The sequence below is a fragment of the Pseudochaenichthys georgianus genome, chromosome 19, assembly GCF_902827115.2.
Source record: "Pseudochaenichthys georgianus chromosome 19, fPseGeo1.2, whole genome shotgun sequence".
In the NCBI taxonomy this organism is placed as follows: domain Eukaryota; kingdom Metazoa; phylum Chordata; class Actinopteri; order Perciformes; family Channichthyidae; genus Pseudochaenichthys; species Pseudochaenichthys georgianus.
The window spans coordinates 5,083,016-5,101,710 of NC_047521.1; the positions used below are offsets into that span (position 1 = coordinate 5,083,016).

The following is an 18,695-nucleotide window of genomic DNA, read 5'->3' on the forward strand; positions in this document are numbered from 1 at the left end:
ATCTCGGGTTAGTCGGCTTGGTTTAGTTTTACTGAAGCTTTGACACTGTACATGAAACAGCTGGGTTAATGAAAACATATCCTGACTGAATTTAACAATAATCTTACCTTGAACTAATAACTAAAATAGTTGTGCGTTTATTAATCTCCATCTGGTGTATTTGTATTTCTTCTACCTTTTTTTTCAAATAAAAAAGATAACCACTGAAACGCATCACTTATAGTTTTATTATGAAGGGGTCATCCGGAAGTTTGAGATTATAGTCTAAACAATTTGACACTGCTGGTATCAGAGTAGTGTGTTCCTGGAAAGTGTGTGTAGCTTTATTTAATTTTGAGCTTTGTATCTTCGTAGCCTTATGAGGATGTGTTAGAGTACATGGGTTTTTGAAAGAGATGCCGGGTGGGAATAATTCTTAACTGGACGTGTTTCCCTCCCGTCCGGGTAAGTTCCGATCCCAGCACAGCGCATTACTACCTCCGCTCTGTCTTTGTTTCAGGCAGCCGGCCGGGCCTTACCCTGATGTGTACCGTGCTCGTTAATGGAGAGGACGTGTAGCCAAACCCTACAAATAGTGATCTGCATTTTAATAAAACCTGGCTTATCTTTGGTTTTTGAAATGTATCAGAAAATAAAACATAATTTTTCCATCAACTAAGATACAATTATCCGTTCGGCATTAATCTGATACAGCAGAGGACATCATTTAAAACACTATTTTACATTTTGTTACATCAGTTTGGCCGTTACATTGCAACAAAGTTACTTCGAGGCGTAGTGTGCAATGACGAACAATGTGGACCACTAAGCTATAAAAGTTGTCATGCTTTCGTAATAAAGAGCTTTATTGGAATAAAGACCTCACCGAAATAAAAAGGTATCGCTATCGATCAGTTGAAAATATAAAGTAAAATTCTGTGGCGTATGACTACGTTTGTTTAATGGAAATAGCTTTAACATGCACAATATTGTATGTAGTTCTGCTTACGGCAACGCAGACGGAGCTAAACCGGGCCTAGCTAGCTAACGCTAGCTGTTGCTAAGCTAACTATGTAGCAACCCTGACCTGTCAACGTTGGTGGCTAAAAAAAAGTCAGCAGTTGGTCAAACAAGACAATATCCACATAACCTATTCACTTTTATATTATGAACATTCAAAACATTTTATGTAAAATTGGAAATGAGCCAACAACGTTAATAGTCAGTTATTCTATGGTCACCAACGTTATTAAAATTCGAATGTTCAAGCTAATGTAAACGTTATGAATGTGAACGTTAGCTGTAATAGACATTTTTGTTATTGAATGACACAACAACAAAGGGAAACCCAAAGGAGGTCAAAAGTTGTTTAACTATGACCTCAAGTTCCTGAAAAATATCAAATAATCTCATTTTGGTTAAATAAAAATAGTTGTTGACTAACCTGAAAACAGTTATATTTAAATGTTATGCTTCCTCCTAAATCATTCTTATAAGCTGCACCACTTTATTTTCTCCTCTCTGTCTATTGCAGTTGTTATGGAGCAGCCACCTGGGAGCATAGATGACCTACAGCCTCAAGACCTCTCCTGGCACCCCAACTTGGCTACCAGCAACCCTGGATTACCCTTCTCAGAGACCGGCTCCTCGGGCACCACTCACCAATCAGGGGATCAACTCCAACCAGACAATGCCTTCTCCCACACGACAGTCACCCTCTCCTATGTGAGCAGGTCTCATATGTTCTCCTCTCACAACTCCCTGCCTCTGCATTCAGCGCTCTATGACGTACAGCCTATTAGCAAATTGTCCTTCCACCCTCCTGACACGGATGAAGGGCTTGGGGAGACTGGCTATGCACTCAACCAGCATTATCTGGAGCAGGTGGATGGGCCTGTGGACCTCGCCACTCAGACAGAACTTTTTCAGTCATTGTCTCAGGTACATGTGGGACCAGAGAACAATGGGGGAGTGATGTCAAGCAACTGGGACAGGGATAAGCATGGACAAGGTGAAAAGGAACACAGCCATTCTGTGGAAGTGAGTCGGGGTTCTCACAACAAAAATGGGGATAGCTGTTTGAGTTCAGGAGTGTGTGTTGAGTCACCGGAGACACTCACCCCTGCCACAGTGGAGGATGAGGAGAGGAGCGACTCTGAGCTGCTCTTTCGTATGTCTAAGAAACAGGACCCAGCTGTGAGATCTAAACTGTGTTCACTAAGCAAGGAGTACATCAGTCATCTGGAGGACCCAGTCTCCCCGGCTGCTACCTCACTGGACCATGTGGAGGATATGTTCACCCTGCCTCAGGCCTCCAGCTCACCCAGCGGCGATAACTCTTACCCAGACACCAGTGAAGAGGCTGCGTGGGATGTACTGAAGACAGAGGGGGCCATTCAGGAAGGCGCTGGCATCAGCAATAGTACCACAAAGTTAGATTCAAGGGCTGAGAATAGGCAGCCTGTGCACACACGAAAGGCAGTGCTGGAGCCTTTGATTCACTTGACAGATGATGTTTGTGTGTCAGATGTTTCTATTCCTCACATGAACGGTAATGCAAAGGCATCACAGAGAACTTTAACAAAAAAGAAACTGCCAGTGCGGCCGGGCAGAGGGACGCGGTTAGAGGCTGTAGCAATGGACATGAACTCCAGCAGGTATAAAGTGTCAGGACACACACGCACCAATAAGAAAGCAAAGGCTTCCCAATCGAGGCAAGTTTCTGAGGAAACCAATCCTCAGAAAATGGACATCCTGTCAGGGAGAAAGAAAAGCAGAGCAAAAGCGCCGGTCTCTGTGAAAACAGTGAAACAAAAAGCAATGAAAAGAGGTCAAACTAATAACATGGAAACTGACAATTGTAATGAATCTACCTCTGTTCCTGAAATCAATAATTCTACTCATTCTAACGGCTGCACGCCTCCAAAAGGCTCTCGGTTAGCTGTGCAAAAGAAGTTGAAGAAGGAGCCAGAGGATGTTTCACACACGGCACTTTCACCACAGACTAGCCATATGAATGCAAAGAGGAAACCCTCATCACAATCCAGCCCTCTGCACAGAAAGCTGCCCGAGCCAGAGAACGTCTGTCGCTCTGAGCCCTCAGTGGAGAGATGTTCCCCTGCACTGTCATCCACGTCTCCAAAGAAAAGCCAAGGCAAAGCCAAAGGCAAGGCTACAGGTAGCAAAACATCTGCAAAGCCTAAGAGGAGGAGGCAAAAGAAACAGACATGGATTCAGTCGTCTTCCATGTTCTCCCCCAGAGAGCCAGAGATCAAGTTGAAGTACGTCAACTACAAGGAGGAGAAAAGGCACTTTAGGGTGGACAACTTCTCTCCGTTCGTCCGCGTGGAGAGTAAGTCATTGCCATCACTGTACACCGTGATCAACTACCCCGAGGAGGTGAGGACACAACTCAAGAAGGGCCCCCAGCAGCAGGCCCAGAACTGTGGCTTTGTCTCTGCGGTGGTACCGAGCACTTCCTCTCTGCAGCTGGGCCGGGCCTGTCTGCAGAGCCAGCACCAGCACGCTCTGGTCTGCTGCCTGTGCGGGGGGGCGGCCAATGCCATGGACCTGGGGGACCTCCACGGGCCCTATTATCCAGAAAAGTACCGGCCCAACACCAAAGCAACAGCCAGGGTGTCGGACGTCAAACAGGAAGCAGACAGTGATTCAGACTCCTCATCCTGTGACATCAGAGGCAGGGGGGGGAAGCGGGCCGTTCCATCCAAACCACGGCCCCTCAGGCCAGGAGCCAGGTTAAAGCAGAAGGGCCTTCTGGAGAGCCAGCGGTGGGCAGCGGACGGCCCCGGCAGCCCTGCAGCTAAGCGGGCCCGGGCAGACCCTGGCTCTGCTGCTGATGTGGAGGACTGGTACAGCCCCCCTGTGCTCCCTATGGAGCTCTGTGAGTACTGGCTCCACGAAGACTGCGGCATCTGGGCCGCAGGCGTGTTCCTGGTGAAGGGCAGAGTGTACGGGCTGGAGGAGGCTGTGAAGGTGGCGCAGGAGACGGTAGGCTGCACTTAATCTGAATAAATGATTCCACTTGCCCACAGGGAGAGGTGGGTGGTGTAGAGCTGTAACTGGACACATGATTAGGCAGTCTGCCTGTTTACTTACTGGTTCTCCCTTCTCTAGGTATTAATGTGTTATCAAATAAAAGCTTGATAACTGAGGCCAATGTCAGGAACATATTGGAAATGATTAATGCATGCAAGCAAAACATGTTTACAAGATGTCACATTTTGCATTGCTTGAAGGTCTAGTTTATTGTGCATTTCAACAAGAACTGCTCTTTTAAAGATAATTATAGGACATTAATCTCATACCTCACAGCTGATGTAGTTATCGTGCTGCTAATGATTAAATCACTTGAATAAAAACGCCTGTGTGTCTGTGGCTTTCTCTGGTGATAATGAACCTCTCATGCCAGATGCTTCACAGAGCAAGATACATACACACATAACAATGGCGAATGCAGCCTTGAGATGTAACCATTATATTATACATATCTTTTTTATTAAATGTGAGTACAGATGTTGTGTAAGATATATCAGATAAATATTGTAACTAAGCATGTTGTTCGCAGACATGTAGAAGATGTCCTTGTTTGACCTTGTCTCTTGTGTATTGCAGATGTGTTCGGCGTGCAGTGAGCCCGGTGCTACTCTGGGCTGCTTCTTCAAAGGCTGTCCCAACAAATACCACTACCGCTGTGCCCTGCAGTCAGGTGAGCGCTGCCCTCCAGCTGCACTCACAACATGCTGTCCCTATTATCTCTCATCTGCAAATAAGCTGACAGTAGCCGACGTTCAGCTGGGCCGTTTGACTTGTTCCTGTTACTGCAGAGGTCTCATGAGTAGGGTTGGGTATCGTTTGAATTTCCACGATTCCGATTCTACTTTTCGATTCCGGTTCTTAACGGTTCTCAATTCCGATTCTTTGAGGGGCAGGGTAAAAAAAAAGATTAAGTTCTTGTTGAGAAAAACAAGCATCTGCCTTCTCAGGCATACCGGGAAGACATGTTTGAACATTTTAAAGTAAAATGCTTCAATCTGGTGCACTTTTAGCAGAATGACTAGAGACTAGATCTAGGGGGTACAACTCTAAATACCCATATGAAAAAGATCGGTTTACATTTTAATAATTAAATAAGTATGTGAGCATAACCAGTAACCCATAGCCAATAACAAATACATGTAACGTATTTTATGTTTGTTGTTCATTCATATCTTATTTTACTAATTTATTTATGCATATTTTTTTATCTCCAGTTTAAAACTATATGTCTGGTTTACTGTCCTATAGTATACATTGGAATGATTTCAAACCTGTTTTATCCCAATAATTATAAAGGAGAGCCTTGGAAATATGTGTTTACATAAATTGTGATCAAAACGTTTGAGATAACTTAGACTAAAGTGAACTATCTAAACACTCCTTTACCTCACTGAGCTGTAGTTATCAGCCTCTCAGTCTGACTGGAGAGGACTCTCCCTCCACATCATTGTAGAAACATCTTCTTCTTCCGTCAGAGCAGCTAGCACCAGATGCTAATAACAACAGCGCCCTCCCTTTCTCCCTCGCTCACGCGCACTTTGGCTGTGAGCTGCGGTTGCCAGATAAGCCAACATCCCCCATTTTCATCACTTACAGCGCCCATCGTACAGGGGGGCGAATGAAACGTGTAACCGGGATGAAAAGGGTGTTACATTTACTTAATTATGAATGTTGTTACATCAAGGCCGAACATTAGGATGAGCCCCAACGGTCAAAACATTATTTTTTTCTCCCAGAGCTGTCAGCGCAGCGCCTCCACAGATCTGGCGCCCTAGGCGAACATCTATAACACCAGTGCGACGGGCCGGCCCTGGTCTCAGGTTACACTGTAGGAAGTGTAGGTACAACGCTACATTGTCCGCCTCGCCGCAGTCATACAGTAGGCTACGGAGAGCGGCGAGAAACATTTCCTCAGGAATCGAAAAGTGGAACAGAAATTCACAGCCGTTGGAATCGAAATGTTGGAACTGGTTCCGAACCGGTTCTCGGTACCCAACCCTCCTCATTAGCCACATGTAAATAAATAATAACTGATCAAATCTGGAGGCTGTCATCTTGAAAGACTAGAACACTGACTCAGGGCACTCTACCGTAACTTAAAGGATTGCGGACGCCGGGGTCTCCCCTCCCCTGCTGCAGGATCTTGTTAACCGAAGACTCTGTAAAGACGGTTAATATTCAATACATTCCATTTTTCCCTTAACCAAAAGTGGAATAAAAGACAATGAAATAAACAGAAATCATCAGCATTGGCAAAATTGTTATTTTCAGTTTCGGCTAAGAAGTGTGCACTTGGTGCATCCCTAGTGTGTGCTGTGTAGCAATGCAGCAGGGGGAGTCACCAACGAGGAGACACGGGAGAGCTGGAGCTCTGATGGCAAACACTGATGGGTTATTTGGAGCTTCGGCCGGAGAGTTCACAAAACAAGTTGAGTTGCCGCGTCAATTCTGAAGAACTCTACCCAGACCCCTGTGTTTAGTTCAGAGAGCATCATCAACATGCTGCATAACAAGATAGAACCATAACACCTCTATCAGCTGACGCCAGCAGGCAGGACCAGGGAGACAGAACACTGAGAGCACCAGCAAGGCTACAGGGGCCGGTGCTCAGTCAGGACGGCATGCACTCATACACTGGGTCAAAGCTATGGGCCTTGGAAGAGATCTCCCCAACACCTAGTCAAACGTTTCTACTGGTAGAGATTCTGCAATAACACACTAGCTATTCCCGTAGTTCTCAATATATTTTGACCTTGCATATCCAGCTGCCTCACAAGGTCACCTGATTTGAGCAGAGGAGGACAGGGACATTATAAGATCAGGACGAGGGAGAGTGGGTGAAGTGTGGCATCTTTAACTCCTGTAATGTTCTCGTTGGCAGATGGTGAACTCATGGAAGAAAACCTTTCCATGAAGTGTAAAAAGCACAAGGTGAGCAGAGATAAGTACAACAACGTGTCTCAAAGTGTATGCTATATGAGACCCAGCTATCCACTGTTTCAAAGATATGTTTTACTGTATCATTAGCCTGATATTTCCCTCCTCCAACCCCAGAACAAAAGATTAAAAGCCCCTCCAGGGAACCGAAGGGAGGACAGGTGACAGCGGGAGCAGGAACATCACCAGGTAGGATGATATGGAATATAACCCTTTGTTGACTTTATACACGTTCAATGAGATGAGTGGAGCTTCGTGTCTCCTGCAGTAACACGCTTAGGAAACATCACTCAAAGAGGATCGGAGACCTCAAAGCATCCAGCATTACATTTAACACGGCTTTTTAAGTTCCCAAACTGTATGTAGTACAATATTGAAGTTATCATTTGGATCTTTGGATCTGAAACCTCATCCTACGTTCCTTGGAGAACTTCTATGTTGCTGTAGAATAACTGTCCCAAAATGAGCGTTTGAACACTTTCCCTCTCTCACCAGATAGCATGAACCTTCACAGCACGTCAGGTTTCATGAAGTGATGTAGTCTTTACAAACAATACTTTAACCCAATTGTACGGTGCAACTCCAACACTATGTTCAAACTAAGCTTTTATGACTTTCTGTGCAACTATCTGATTGTGATGTCGTTTGTTTATCGCCTAATGTTAGTTATTACTTCTAGAGATTGCATTTACTGATTAAAAATCACAAAGAAGTGCTGATTGTCAAACAAAACATGTGAGCATCATACATGTTTGTTTGCCAGAGAGATTATTCTCTGCAATATAATCAAATCAACCAAATCCCATTGCATTTTGTGGAGAGAGCCCTTGTGATGCGAACTTCCTGGTCGGCCTAATACAAGCATGTCACTGTCACTGTCACTGACACATCACTGTCACTGTCACTGACACATCACTGTCACGTCACTGTCACGTCACTGACACGTCACTGACACGTCACTGTCACGTCACTGACACGTCACTGACACGTCACTGACACGTCACTGACACGTCACTGACACGTCACTGACACGTCACTGACACGTCACTGTCACGTCACTGACACGGTCACGTCACTGACACGTCACTGACACGTCACTGTCACGTCACTGACACGGTCACGTCACTGACACGTCACTGACACGTCACTGACACGTCACTGACACGTCACTGACACGTCACTGACACGTCACTGACACGTCACTGACACGTCACTGACACGTCACTGTCACGTCACTGACACGTCACTGACACGTCACTGTCACGTCACTGTCACGTCACTGACACGTCACTGACACGTCACTGACACGTCACTGACACGTCACTGACACGTCACTGTCACGTCACTGTCACGTCACTGTCACGTCACTGACACGTCACTGACACGTCACTGACACGTCACTGACACGTCACTGACACGTCACTGACACGTCACTGTCACGTCACTGACACGTCACTGACACGTCACTGTCACGTCACTGACACGTCACTGACACGTCACTGACACGTCACTGACACGTCACTGACACGTCACTGACACGTCACTGTCACGTCACTGACACGTCACTGACACGTCACTGACACGTCACTGACACGTCACTGACACGTCACTGTCACGCCACTGTCACTGTCACATCACTGCACCACTCGTATCACCGCATTATTTTCATCAGAACAAGAAAAACATGTAAATTCTTGACTTTGAAATATTTCTTTCTTTTTATTCATGCAGACATTCACACGCAACATCCTGCAGGGCCTCTCCTTCCTGTTCTGCTGGTAACCACGGCAACAGTGGACCAGGGTATCTTCTGACTGACAGCTAGCACCCGTAAACCTTAACTCCGCCCTCTGACTGTTGACCCCCACACTGTGGCTGGAGACAGGAAACCCACCCTTGCATAGAATTTGTCATTTGTGTTCTCAAGCTTTAGCTATTTATATGGATTTGTTCTGTTCTGGACTAAATATGGATACAATCAAAGATATTTCATTTTTTTAAAGACTTTTTAAGTATCTGCTATTATTTGTTTATATTTATTCCTGGGCTTTTCTCTGGTCGAAGAGGTGTGATTGTGTGATTTTTAAGTTATTATTGGTGAGGGAGATGCTGCTCAATCGAGATGAGACACTCGCAGAACAAGGTACCTGATTGGACGCTCTCAAAACAACAGGGTTGCGTATTATTTAACGGGAGAGCTTTCTGGATCAGAGCACATGGTTTTATTTCCAACAACACTTGCACTAAACGTTGGGCCCAGGTGAAGTTATCCAGGAGACCGAACAGTTAGTGTTTGAATGTATTCTCATGGAGGGTTTATTTAGCAGAAAGCACTTTGGAGTGACGACGTCTGGTCTTCTGCTACGGCTGCAGTATCACCTTAGACGACCCCTTACTGTGGCATATATCATTTGCTTCAGGCTCTTTGAGGTTTAAAGGTTCTTCCAGCCATCAGGATGATACCTTGTGATTTTTATTTGGCTCAAAGCACTTTGGCCCCCCCCTTCAGACAGGGAGAATGTAAGTCTGCCCGTGTTGTGTTTATACAAACGGCTAGTAAATCCGTTTCCCAAATCAATGGAACTCCCGTATGATTTGTGAGGGTCTCGTACATGACAGCAGGCCTAGATTTGTTGCTGGATTTCTTTCAGTTGAAGTCGTCCGCTGTTTACTTTGGGGTTTTTGCACTCATGGGGAGGAATCAGTTTCCTTTTCTGATTTTTGTAGCACAGCATTCAAATAGTGTACCTCAACATTCTTCTGGGATAAAAAGACCATAACTTTATCTGTGTTAAGATGGTTCTGTGCATATTCCTAAGCTGACATGCTTGGTGTACATCATTCTTTATTTTAATCTGAATGCATGTGTTAAAGGTTCCTGATCCTCTTCTGCAATGTATGTCTTCACTTGGTCCTAAATGGTGAGTTCCCACCAGAACCTGAAAAAGCCTTATCTGGACAGGAAGTGGTTTCTCCTATTCTCACTTGCTTGTGGTGCAATGACAAATCACCTCTCTGTGGACACGTTGAGGACTAAAGGCACTTTTCTTCTGCAGACTTCATGTTAGTGATCCCAGAACACGGTAGAGCGGTTCCTAATGAACTCTGGGACATGTTGAACCCACGCACTGTGATGAGTATTATCAGGTGCTGTGATCAGTGTTGGTGTTTGTCTATGTACTTCTGCATAGCGCCCATAGGGGGCAGCAGTGTGCTGTCTAAGAGAAGTGAGCCCCTTTTTTAATGCACGACACACCCCAGTCTCCTCATCCTGGAACAAGTCTGTTTTATTTGTGCCATCCTTGTGATTTGTGTATTTTATAGGTTTTTTTTGAATATTTGTTCAATTACATTAAATTGTTTGCATTGTACCAAATACAGATTTTGGAATATGTTTTACAAAATGTTTGGATTTCAAAATGTGTGTGTTAATCTCAGGGCTGAATCTCAGATATTCTAATAATAATTTAATCTATTCAGTTGTTCTGGGCTCGTTTTGTTGAATGAAGCATTAATACATGTAGCAGGATGTAGTCATATGTCCTGGTACGCACTACTCATCACATTCCAGCGCGTGGTGCTGTGCTGTGGTGATTTTAAATTCAACATGGGACTAGGACTGCCAACTCGTGTCACTTTTTTCATGCTTTTTATTTTATTGGAATCTTTTGTACCATCTTGCTAACCTCTGGGAGCAGCAGAGGTCATGTAATTGTCCAAAATAAATATTTTGTTTAGCGTTGTGGTTTTATAAGAGATTTTTGTCTTTGGATGACTGGTTTCAAAATGTTACATTTCATAAAACATTTGCTTAAATGCATTTTTTTGATAATATAGTGCTCCAAATTAACCAATTAACAACATTTTTGAAAGCAAGTAAAAATGTATTGTATTAAACAGTTAATTATTAAATAATTTAATTGCATCTCAGAACTATAACTCGTAAGTTATTTTATACAAAATTAAATAACACTGTATAGGTCCCAAAGGACTGTAGTTAGCTCTGGAGTGGAAGTGTGACCACCAATTAAAAATTAACAAATGTTTTATAATTACAAATGTTGTTATTTATTTAATATTCATCAATTCACAGCTGAATAAATTAAGATGAATTCAATTCGTTTTTTTTCACTTAATTCTTACATTAATACAGACATACAAAAGAAAATATACACAATTAATTCTAAAAGTCTCTGATGTCAACATGCCACTGAGACAAACTTGTATTAATCAACTGAGCCTGTATGTCTTGCTTTTTCCTTATTCATCGAATGCGAGTCCAAAGATTTAACTCCAACAGCAATTCTCATTTTATTGACTAAATCTCATTTTACAGGAAGACAGTTGTATTGCAAAGACAGAACCGGATACAAGTCCTAGAGCTGTGGTCATCTACTGACTAAAACTCTACCAACACATAAAGCTTTGAGCAGGTCACTGTACAGAAAGACACGGGAGCTCCATGACAACACATGACGATATGATGAAGAGAGGAGGCAGCGTCCCAGTGAAGAAAGGATCACGGTTCGAGTTTGGAGTGACTGCAGCGGATACTGGGGCTGATCATAACATTAATAAATTGTGTAGCTAATTGTTGCTTCATGCAAAAATATACTAGGGTGAAATTATGCTAATCAAATGTAGCCTGCATTTTCTTCATAGTCTTAGTCTTTACATTGTGGCCGAGTCAAATACATATTTCAAGTAAATAAATCTGTATTGCACCAAGTGAAGGCAACAGTGTTCCTACTGTAACCAAATACATTTGGCACATATGCAGATGTTCCTGTATGGCTCAGTGCCACAGTCGCTATTTTGGATCATTCTTTTTTTGTTCACACACTCAAAAACCAAACTTACAGTACACCATGAGAGATAATATTTAATAGGCTTTTCAGATGTTTGAAGATGACCAAAATTTTACTAAAATAAGCAGTCTTGTGGGCCTTAACATTTAAATTCAATTTCAGAACACACTTATTCGATATGCAAACATTTTGTGCCTCCTAATTAAAGGTAACATGTGGAGCTTTTGACCATTAGCAGTGCTGTGAGCAATGTTTTCTTCAGTCTGTGACCATTTGCCAAGTAGCACAATTCACATCCTGTCATGGTTTTAGCCTCTTCCGCTGACAATAAGTGCCAGTAACACATCAAGAAATGTAGCCACTCCACAGAGCACTTTTAATCTTGCACAACAAAGGAGAATGTAAGCTAACGTAAGCTAGCTATTAGCTTTAAAGGTCCTGAAGACAAAAACAAAGAGTGATGGCCTATTCTTTCACACACACATACGGGTATTGGGCCGAGCGCGACACCGTACTTCCGGTATCCGCCGTTTTACGCGAGGTGCAAGCAGCTGTACACCGTCTAGGTGTTGCTAAGCTTCCTGTACTGAATATCATAGTCTATTGCCTTAATCAATATCTAGTGAACTCTAAAATACCACATATATGCAATGGCATGATAATATTATTGTGACAAGTGGGGTATTCACCTGGTGTTTCCAGAAATTAGACGTAGATGCAGCCAAAATCGACGAAGGCCACTTTCGAGGGTCGTTTTTCCATACATCTGCAGGCAGTCTGTAAGGGCAATCGACACCCCACACAGCTCTAGTTTACACTGGTAACGACCTAAAGCACACCCTCAAGGTCGTTAATTCAGAAAAAAAACCTAGTGCGCTCTGCCTGGCTACGTTAGCTAGTAGGGATGCCAACGATTATTCGAATATTCGTTACAGTCTCCATAATCGAATATTATTTTTAAAAATCGATTTTATTTATATATATATTTTTTATTATTTATGTATTTTTTTTTTCTGGCTTAGTTTCAACCAAAATATATATAAATATATATATGCTAGTAATAGTATTAATAATTGTAAATGGTCATTGGTCACACCACCAGTTTGTTTTACTGTAAACTTGGAGGAAGCCTGCGTGGAGAGCAGACTGCTGGGGGGTGCGGCGGGGCCAGTCGAATAATTGATTATTATTAGCCAGGGCTGCCGAATAATCGATTTTGATCATGGTCAGTTTCTGGAAACCCTATTAGCTAGCTGTTTATATTTGCACTTCCAGGATATTTGCACCTCCAGGAAAATGGCGTATTTATATATATATATATATGGAGCGTGTTGCATTGTTGGTAGCTCGTGACGTCACTGTGTGTGAAAGAATGGGGTGGCTAGGCTTTAGTCTTCATGTTGGTCCCTGGGTCTGTCACTTTTAATTACAAATTTGAAATGCCATTTGAACACAAAAACAAATGTATATTCAATTTGGAATAATTTGCCTGAATTGAAAATTCTCTGAATTAGCACAGAAGCTAAATACATTGCTCTGATATTTCGCCTGCCCTGTTTCCCTCAGTGAACTTCACAGTTGTTTGCTAACGTGAAATGAAGGAAACAAAGAGCTGTACACAAGCTAATTGACATAGTAATATGTGGAAGGCTCTTGGATTTGACACCAGTATACTGCCTTTTATACTACATTTTAAAATACAAACAACGTTAGCATACAAATGCCAACATTTAGCATTACAACAGGGTCAAATACTAGCAGTCAAATGTTAGCTTGACTTTAAATAGGGCAATGGAGGCTCAGCATGTTTATGATAAAACTACAGCATGTAGTGTATGTTTCATATAATTTAAAAAAACACATATTCTGATTAGCGCCTGTGACAGACCGAGAGGCCATCTCCGGCCAACCCTATTAACCCAGACACTGCCAGCTTTACAGCATTTCTCACTTTACTTTTTGGGAACTTAAATAGTTTGCTAGGATGAATGATTCAGTGTAAACATATCTGGGAAGTGCTAAGGAGCAGTACAAGAGGGTTTTCGGGGGGCAATAAAGACATTATGAGGTCATGTACAGGTCCATGTAATCTCTTCTTCATACAGTCGTGTGACGTGCTGGAGCTCACACAGTACATGCTGAAGAGCTCGTTCTGCTTGCAGCTGGCGATGGAGAGCTAAAGAACAGCTCGGCTACAGATTCTGTATCAGGACTGTCCTTTGTTCAGAGTCAGAAGGCTGCCAACGAGGTCAGAGAGAGTCACAAGATGTAGTCATCTGCATCATGCTATCTGATCAGCTTCGACGAACATGATCCAAACGATTTCGTTAAGCTGAGTTTAGCTGATCCTCGTTCAGGCAGATCCGAGCTGAGGCTACTGACTCACCAGATAAAGAAACATGTTGTTGTTGTTGTTGTTGTTGTTGTTGTTGTTGTTGTTGCAGCTATACTGCACCAGCTTGTGACAGGAGAAACACTGAGCAGGTTTTCACAATAGAGCTTTAGCACATACAAGTTCATGCAGAATATATGTCTGAAAGCAACACACAAACCCATTCCTATGCATAATCTAATGTTATTTTTCTTCATTTTTTTTTGTCAAAGAAAGGAATGAATTACTTTTTTTCAGTTCATTTCAACTTGGTAGAAAACCAACGCCGCACTACTTGACTAAAGGTGGCAATTTAGATCTGTGTTTAAATTCTATGTCCTCATGCTTTGTTTTTTTCTTCGGTTCCTGGATTTGGTGAGATGAGTACATGGCATTTATAGCAATACAAATACAACACACAGAATCAAAACTATTATTGTTCAGATTGTGTAGCCCTAGGATGTCTCAAGAGATCATGACGGCAATATTCACCCGAGGAACATTATGCAAGAAATTGTGCTACGGCAAAAAATCCACATCACAACATTTTACGTTTCTTTTTGTAAATCTTTCAAGTACATTTTCATAAAGCCGCTTCAAATTCTTCATAAAGGTACGTTTGAGCTACTTGTCATGCAATTTATAAAAAGGTCATTTTTTTTTTTTCCTCCTTCAGATTGAATTGAAAATGCTAAGTCATCATAACTCTTTCCTTTTTCAGGCAATTAATTTTGCTTAAAGTTTCAAAGAAAATACAAACAATACAAACTGAATTAAAAAAAATCAAAGGAAACGGAAGCTTTACAAATATAGTTTTGGGAGGAAGTAGAAAAAAAGTCTTTCAACAATGAAGAAGATATGTTTGAATTGAAGAACAAAGACATCAGAGGCTTCCGCTCGTGGACGTACTGAATTACAATAGTCCAAACTTATACAGTCGTATTATTCCAATGTGAAAGCAGCCAACCAAATGGATTTGGCACAGCTATGCCAGAATACAACGTGCAGTTAAACAATACAAAAATAACCAAACAATAGAAAAAAGTAGTCTATTTAAATTCAAATAAATAATTAAATTCTCAAAGTAAAATAAATCCACAATAATACACACAACAAATTCACTCACACTTTTCCGACACATAAAACATTTAAAACCACTGCTCGCTACTTTTTTATCTTACATGTATTTCCTTCCTTGAACTCTGTTATAGTCTTCTTCAAAAATACAAATCCTTTGTCCCTTGGCTTCGTTCAGAAGCCATCCTACAGCAGTCTGCCACATGGTCTCTATTTGCCTTTTTTTTGCTGGAAGTATTGCTTTTAGAAATAAATGTTGGTCTTCTTTTCGGATGGTGAAGGAAGCCATTTTGTATTTTCCTCTGGGCTTAAAAAAAAGGCATTTGCACACTGACATTAAAGAGTAGAGTGGGCTTCTTCTGGAGTCCAGAAAGCCCACCTCGTGAGGAATGTATGCATTCTACAAATACTCTCTGTCTTCTGTATGTGCTCTGCCTTTCCCAAGATGTTTAGATCAGGATACGTGTTAGTACATTGTCCGTTTGTTTCCATGCATGTGGTTGGATGAGAGGTATACATTGGCACCAGTGAGTCTGTGACAACATCGATGTTCTGACGCACTCAGACGCAGATTTCTATGGGCGTGGCCACCAGCATGCGTCCTCCCGGGGAACTGTTTTCCCGCGGCATTCGGTCGTAACTGTTGGTGGACGACACGGAGCTGTTGGTGGAGACGGACACAAAATGGTGGCCTCCGCCTGGCTCCATCCCCCCGCCCTTGGCCCCGCCGCCGCTCCCCCTCTCCACCGCCACCAGAGACGTGGGAGAGAGAGGAGAGAGCGGGGAGAGAGGAGATAAAGTCTGCTGCTTCATCCTCTCCACAAGCAGCTCCTCGTCTTCCTCCCCAGAAGAAGATGAGGAGATGGTGGCGTTCCCTTCTCCCCGTGCACCTCCTCTCTCCCCGCCACCAGCGCCAACCCTCTCTCCACCACTTGCGCTGTTGCTGTTGCTGTTGCCGTTGCTGTTTCCGTTGCTGTTGCCGTTCCCGTTGTTGTTGTTGTTCTCCGCGTCCAGCATCCAGGAGTGGCTGAAGTACCCGAACACCTCTTTGACGGAGCAGCGGCGGTCCTGTTCCACGGAGAGCAGGCGGCGGAACATGCGCAGGGCCTGCTCCGTGAAGCGCCTCCACTGGGAGGGGACCGTGTTGGTCCTCCTCCTCTGCCAGCGGATGAACTCCTGGTAGAAGGAGTCGGAGGGCAGCGCCTTCTCCCACGGGAAGTTTCCGGTCAGCATGCAGAAGAGCAGCACCCCGAAGGCCCAGACGTCCGTGCTGTAGTCCACGCAGAAGCCCTCGTGGCGGGACACGTCGCAGAGCTCCGGGGCCGTGTAGGGGATGGTGCCGCTCACCTGCGAGGGAGACAGGTCAACACCACACTGCATAAAGGACTTGGGTCAAGACACTAGTACTGGAAGACTGTGCTGCAACACATCAGGCCCTTCCTACATCCACAACACCATTACACCATGCACTCCAGCATAAGCACTTCGCTCTGCATCAACCAATCCACTTGCTACCCCATTCACGTGAGTTGGACCCACATACCCCTAAAGAAAAACACACCTTTTCACAATCCTGGATCCAAAATGGGGAAACAAGCTTCCTTGATGTCACGACAGCAGATAGGTTACACATCTTCTGCCACAGACTGAAAACCCTAACCTGTTCCGACTGCACCTTGGACAATAATATATATGTTTAATGTCACTTCTGTACGCAGCGATGAATGGTTGGGCCTATTTGAAGTCAATGCAGTTGCACTTGATGAAAGCTGATGCACTTCCGGTAAGAGCTTCAGCTAAATGAGATGCGTTGGAATGTAAGATCGGACACGGAAACATTACTCACTCGTTTCACGGGTGAGCCAGCTCGGCGGGTCATGCCGAAATCTGACAGCTTGACCTTGCGGCACTCTCGGTCAAAAATGAGGATGTTCTCAGGCTTGATGTCCCTGTGGACCAGCTTCTTGCAGTGCAGGTAGTCCAGAGCGATGGCGACTTGGTGCACACAGCGCTTTGCCACGGCCTCGGGAAGACCAATCTGAAGAAAGGGAAAGAGGGAGATTAGAGTGCTACACACAATACATATGGTAGATGCAACAATAAAACGTGGACTAAAAACACATCTGTCTTCTTAAAAGAATACTTCACCCACAAAAATATACTTTGGATATCAATTATTAATTATTAATCGACTGTTACGTTGAATTCTTGAACAACTTGTCATATGCCTCCATGGTCAATAAAACATCGAAATGAGAGAAAAGTCTACATGAATTGAAGTGGTCCGTATTTAACAGCAGTAAACATCTGTTTCAAACTATTACATAAATCCTTCCGTATGATACAAGTTTTATTAATCCAGTCTTACAGTATGCTCAAAAGACTTCTCTTCTCAGTTTTTTTTATTCGTTGTTTATCTTGGAGGCATTTGAGAACGGTTTCCTTTGAGAACTTAAGACAACATGGGGCGAGTAAATGACCTACAAATGTTACCTTCGGATGCAAAGTCCTAATTTAAGAACTTGTCAAGATGGATATGTTGTTGCTTAAGTCCTTGACCCAGAAGCAGTGATATGCAGAGTGACCAGAATGAAGACGGAGCACCTGTGGGGGAATGATATCGAAGAGGTCCCCTGCCAGCGCGTACTCCTGGGCGAACACGTAGTAGTCGTCCGTCTCAAAGGCGATGCCGAACATGTTGATGATGAAGGGGCAGGGGGACAGGTACAGAGAGATGCTGTACTCCCGCAGGAACGACTTCAGCTTGGTAGTCTTCTTCTTCAGGAACTTCAGAGCCATTTTTGTACCTTATTGGGCGACATATGAGAAAAGTAGGCATATAAACGTGTTGCCTGTTGAGAGCAGCAGGACGTTGGACGTGTGCACCGCGCCCCCTCACCTCTAATCTTGTGGATGACTAGGTCCACCTTGCCGTACGTGCCCTTGCCCAGCTCCCGGATCACCTCGTAGTATTTGTTGACCTCAAGCCTCTCCAGGTTCTGGGCTGCGATCAGCTGCAGCTCGTCCAGGATGTCCATGTTGGCTCGAGACACCAGCGGAGAGGAACTCATGCTAGGGACTGCTATAGGGGACGGACCAGGGGACAGAACTGGGGAGCAGGCGCTCAGGTGGGACAGCTAACAGCTGGAGTCACTGCGCAGGGATGAGAGGAAACACATTGTTATGTTGGAGTTTAAAGTACATTTTTATTCCTATCTTTTTTTAATGTTTTAATTATTATGATTAAATACTTAATATAAGAAGAAGGATTATTGTAGTTATTTAAAAATTGCAGTAGAATATTTGACAATAGATAACATATTTGTATTAATACAAAGCATATACGCCTATAAGCATTAAACGTTAAGTATACAATATAATTATAAATGATCTGCGTTATCACATACTAACAAAATAAAAAATTTAAATAAAAGTAAATGACTAATATAAATGGATAAAATACATAA

The 18,695-nt window shown here is 43.4% G+C and overlaps 2 protein-coding genes across 2 annotated transcripts in view; one reads left to right on the forward strand and one right to left on the reverse strand.

Moving 5' to 3' along the window:
* The first annotated feature begins 278 nt into the window (after positions 1 to 278).
* Positions 279 to 10,711, forward strand: LOC117464895 (transcription factor 20). Its single transcript, XM_034107644.1, has 6 exons — positions 279 to 444; positions 1,514 to 3,987; positions 4,612 to 4,705; positions 6,917 to 6,966; positions 7,090 to 7,161; positions 8,704 to 10,711. The coding sequence occupies exons 2-5, from the start codon at positions 1,519 to 1,521 to the stop codon at positions 7,135 to 7,137; spliced, it is 2,661 nt and encodes an 886-aa protein (XP_033963535.1). The 5' UTR covers positions 279 to 444; positions 1,514 to 1,518; the 3' UTR covers positions 7,138 to 7,161; positions 8,704 to 10,711.
* Positions 10,712 to 10,912: 201 nt separating this feature from the next.
* bsk146 (brain specific kinase 146) overlaps positions 10,913 to 18,695 on the reverse strand; it is a 17,823-nt gene continuing 10,040 nt past the window's right edge. Inside the window, exons 2-5 of the mRNA XM_034106820.2 lie at positions 18,128 to 18,381; positions 17,833 to 18,035; positions 17,075 to 17,266; positions 10,913 to 16,575 (exon numbers count right to left, since the gene is read on the reverse strand). Coding sequence (XP_033962711.1) covers positions 15,790 to 16,575; positions 17,075 to 17,266; positions 17,833 to 18,035; positions 18,128 to 18,299 — 1,353 coding nt within the window. The 5' untranslated portion in view covers positions 18,300 to 18,381 and the 3' untranslated portion in view covers positions 10,913 to 15,789. The remainder of the gene's footprint in view (positions 16,576 to 17,074; positions 17,267 to 17,832; positions 18,036 to 18,127; positions 18,382 to 18,695) is intronic.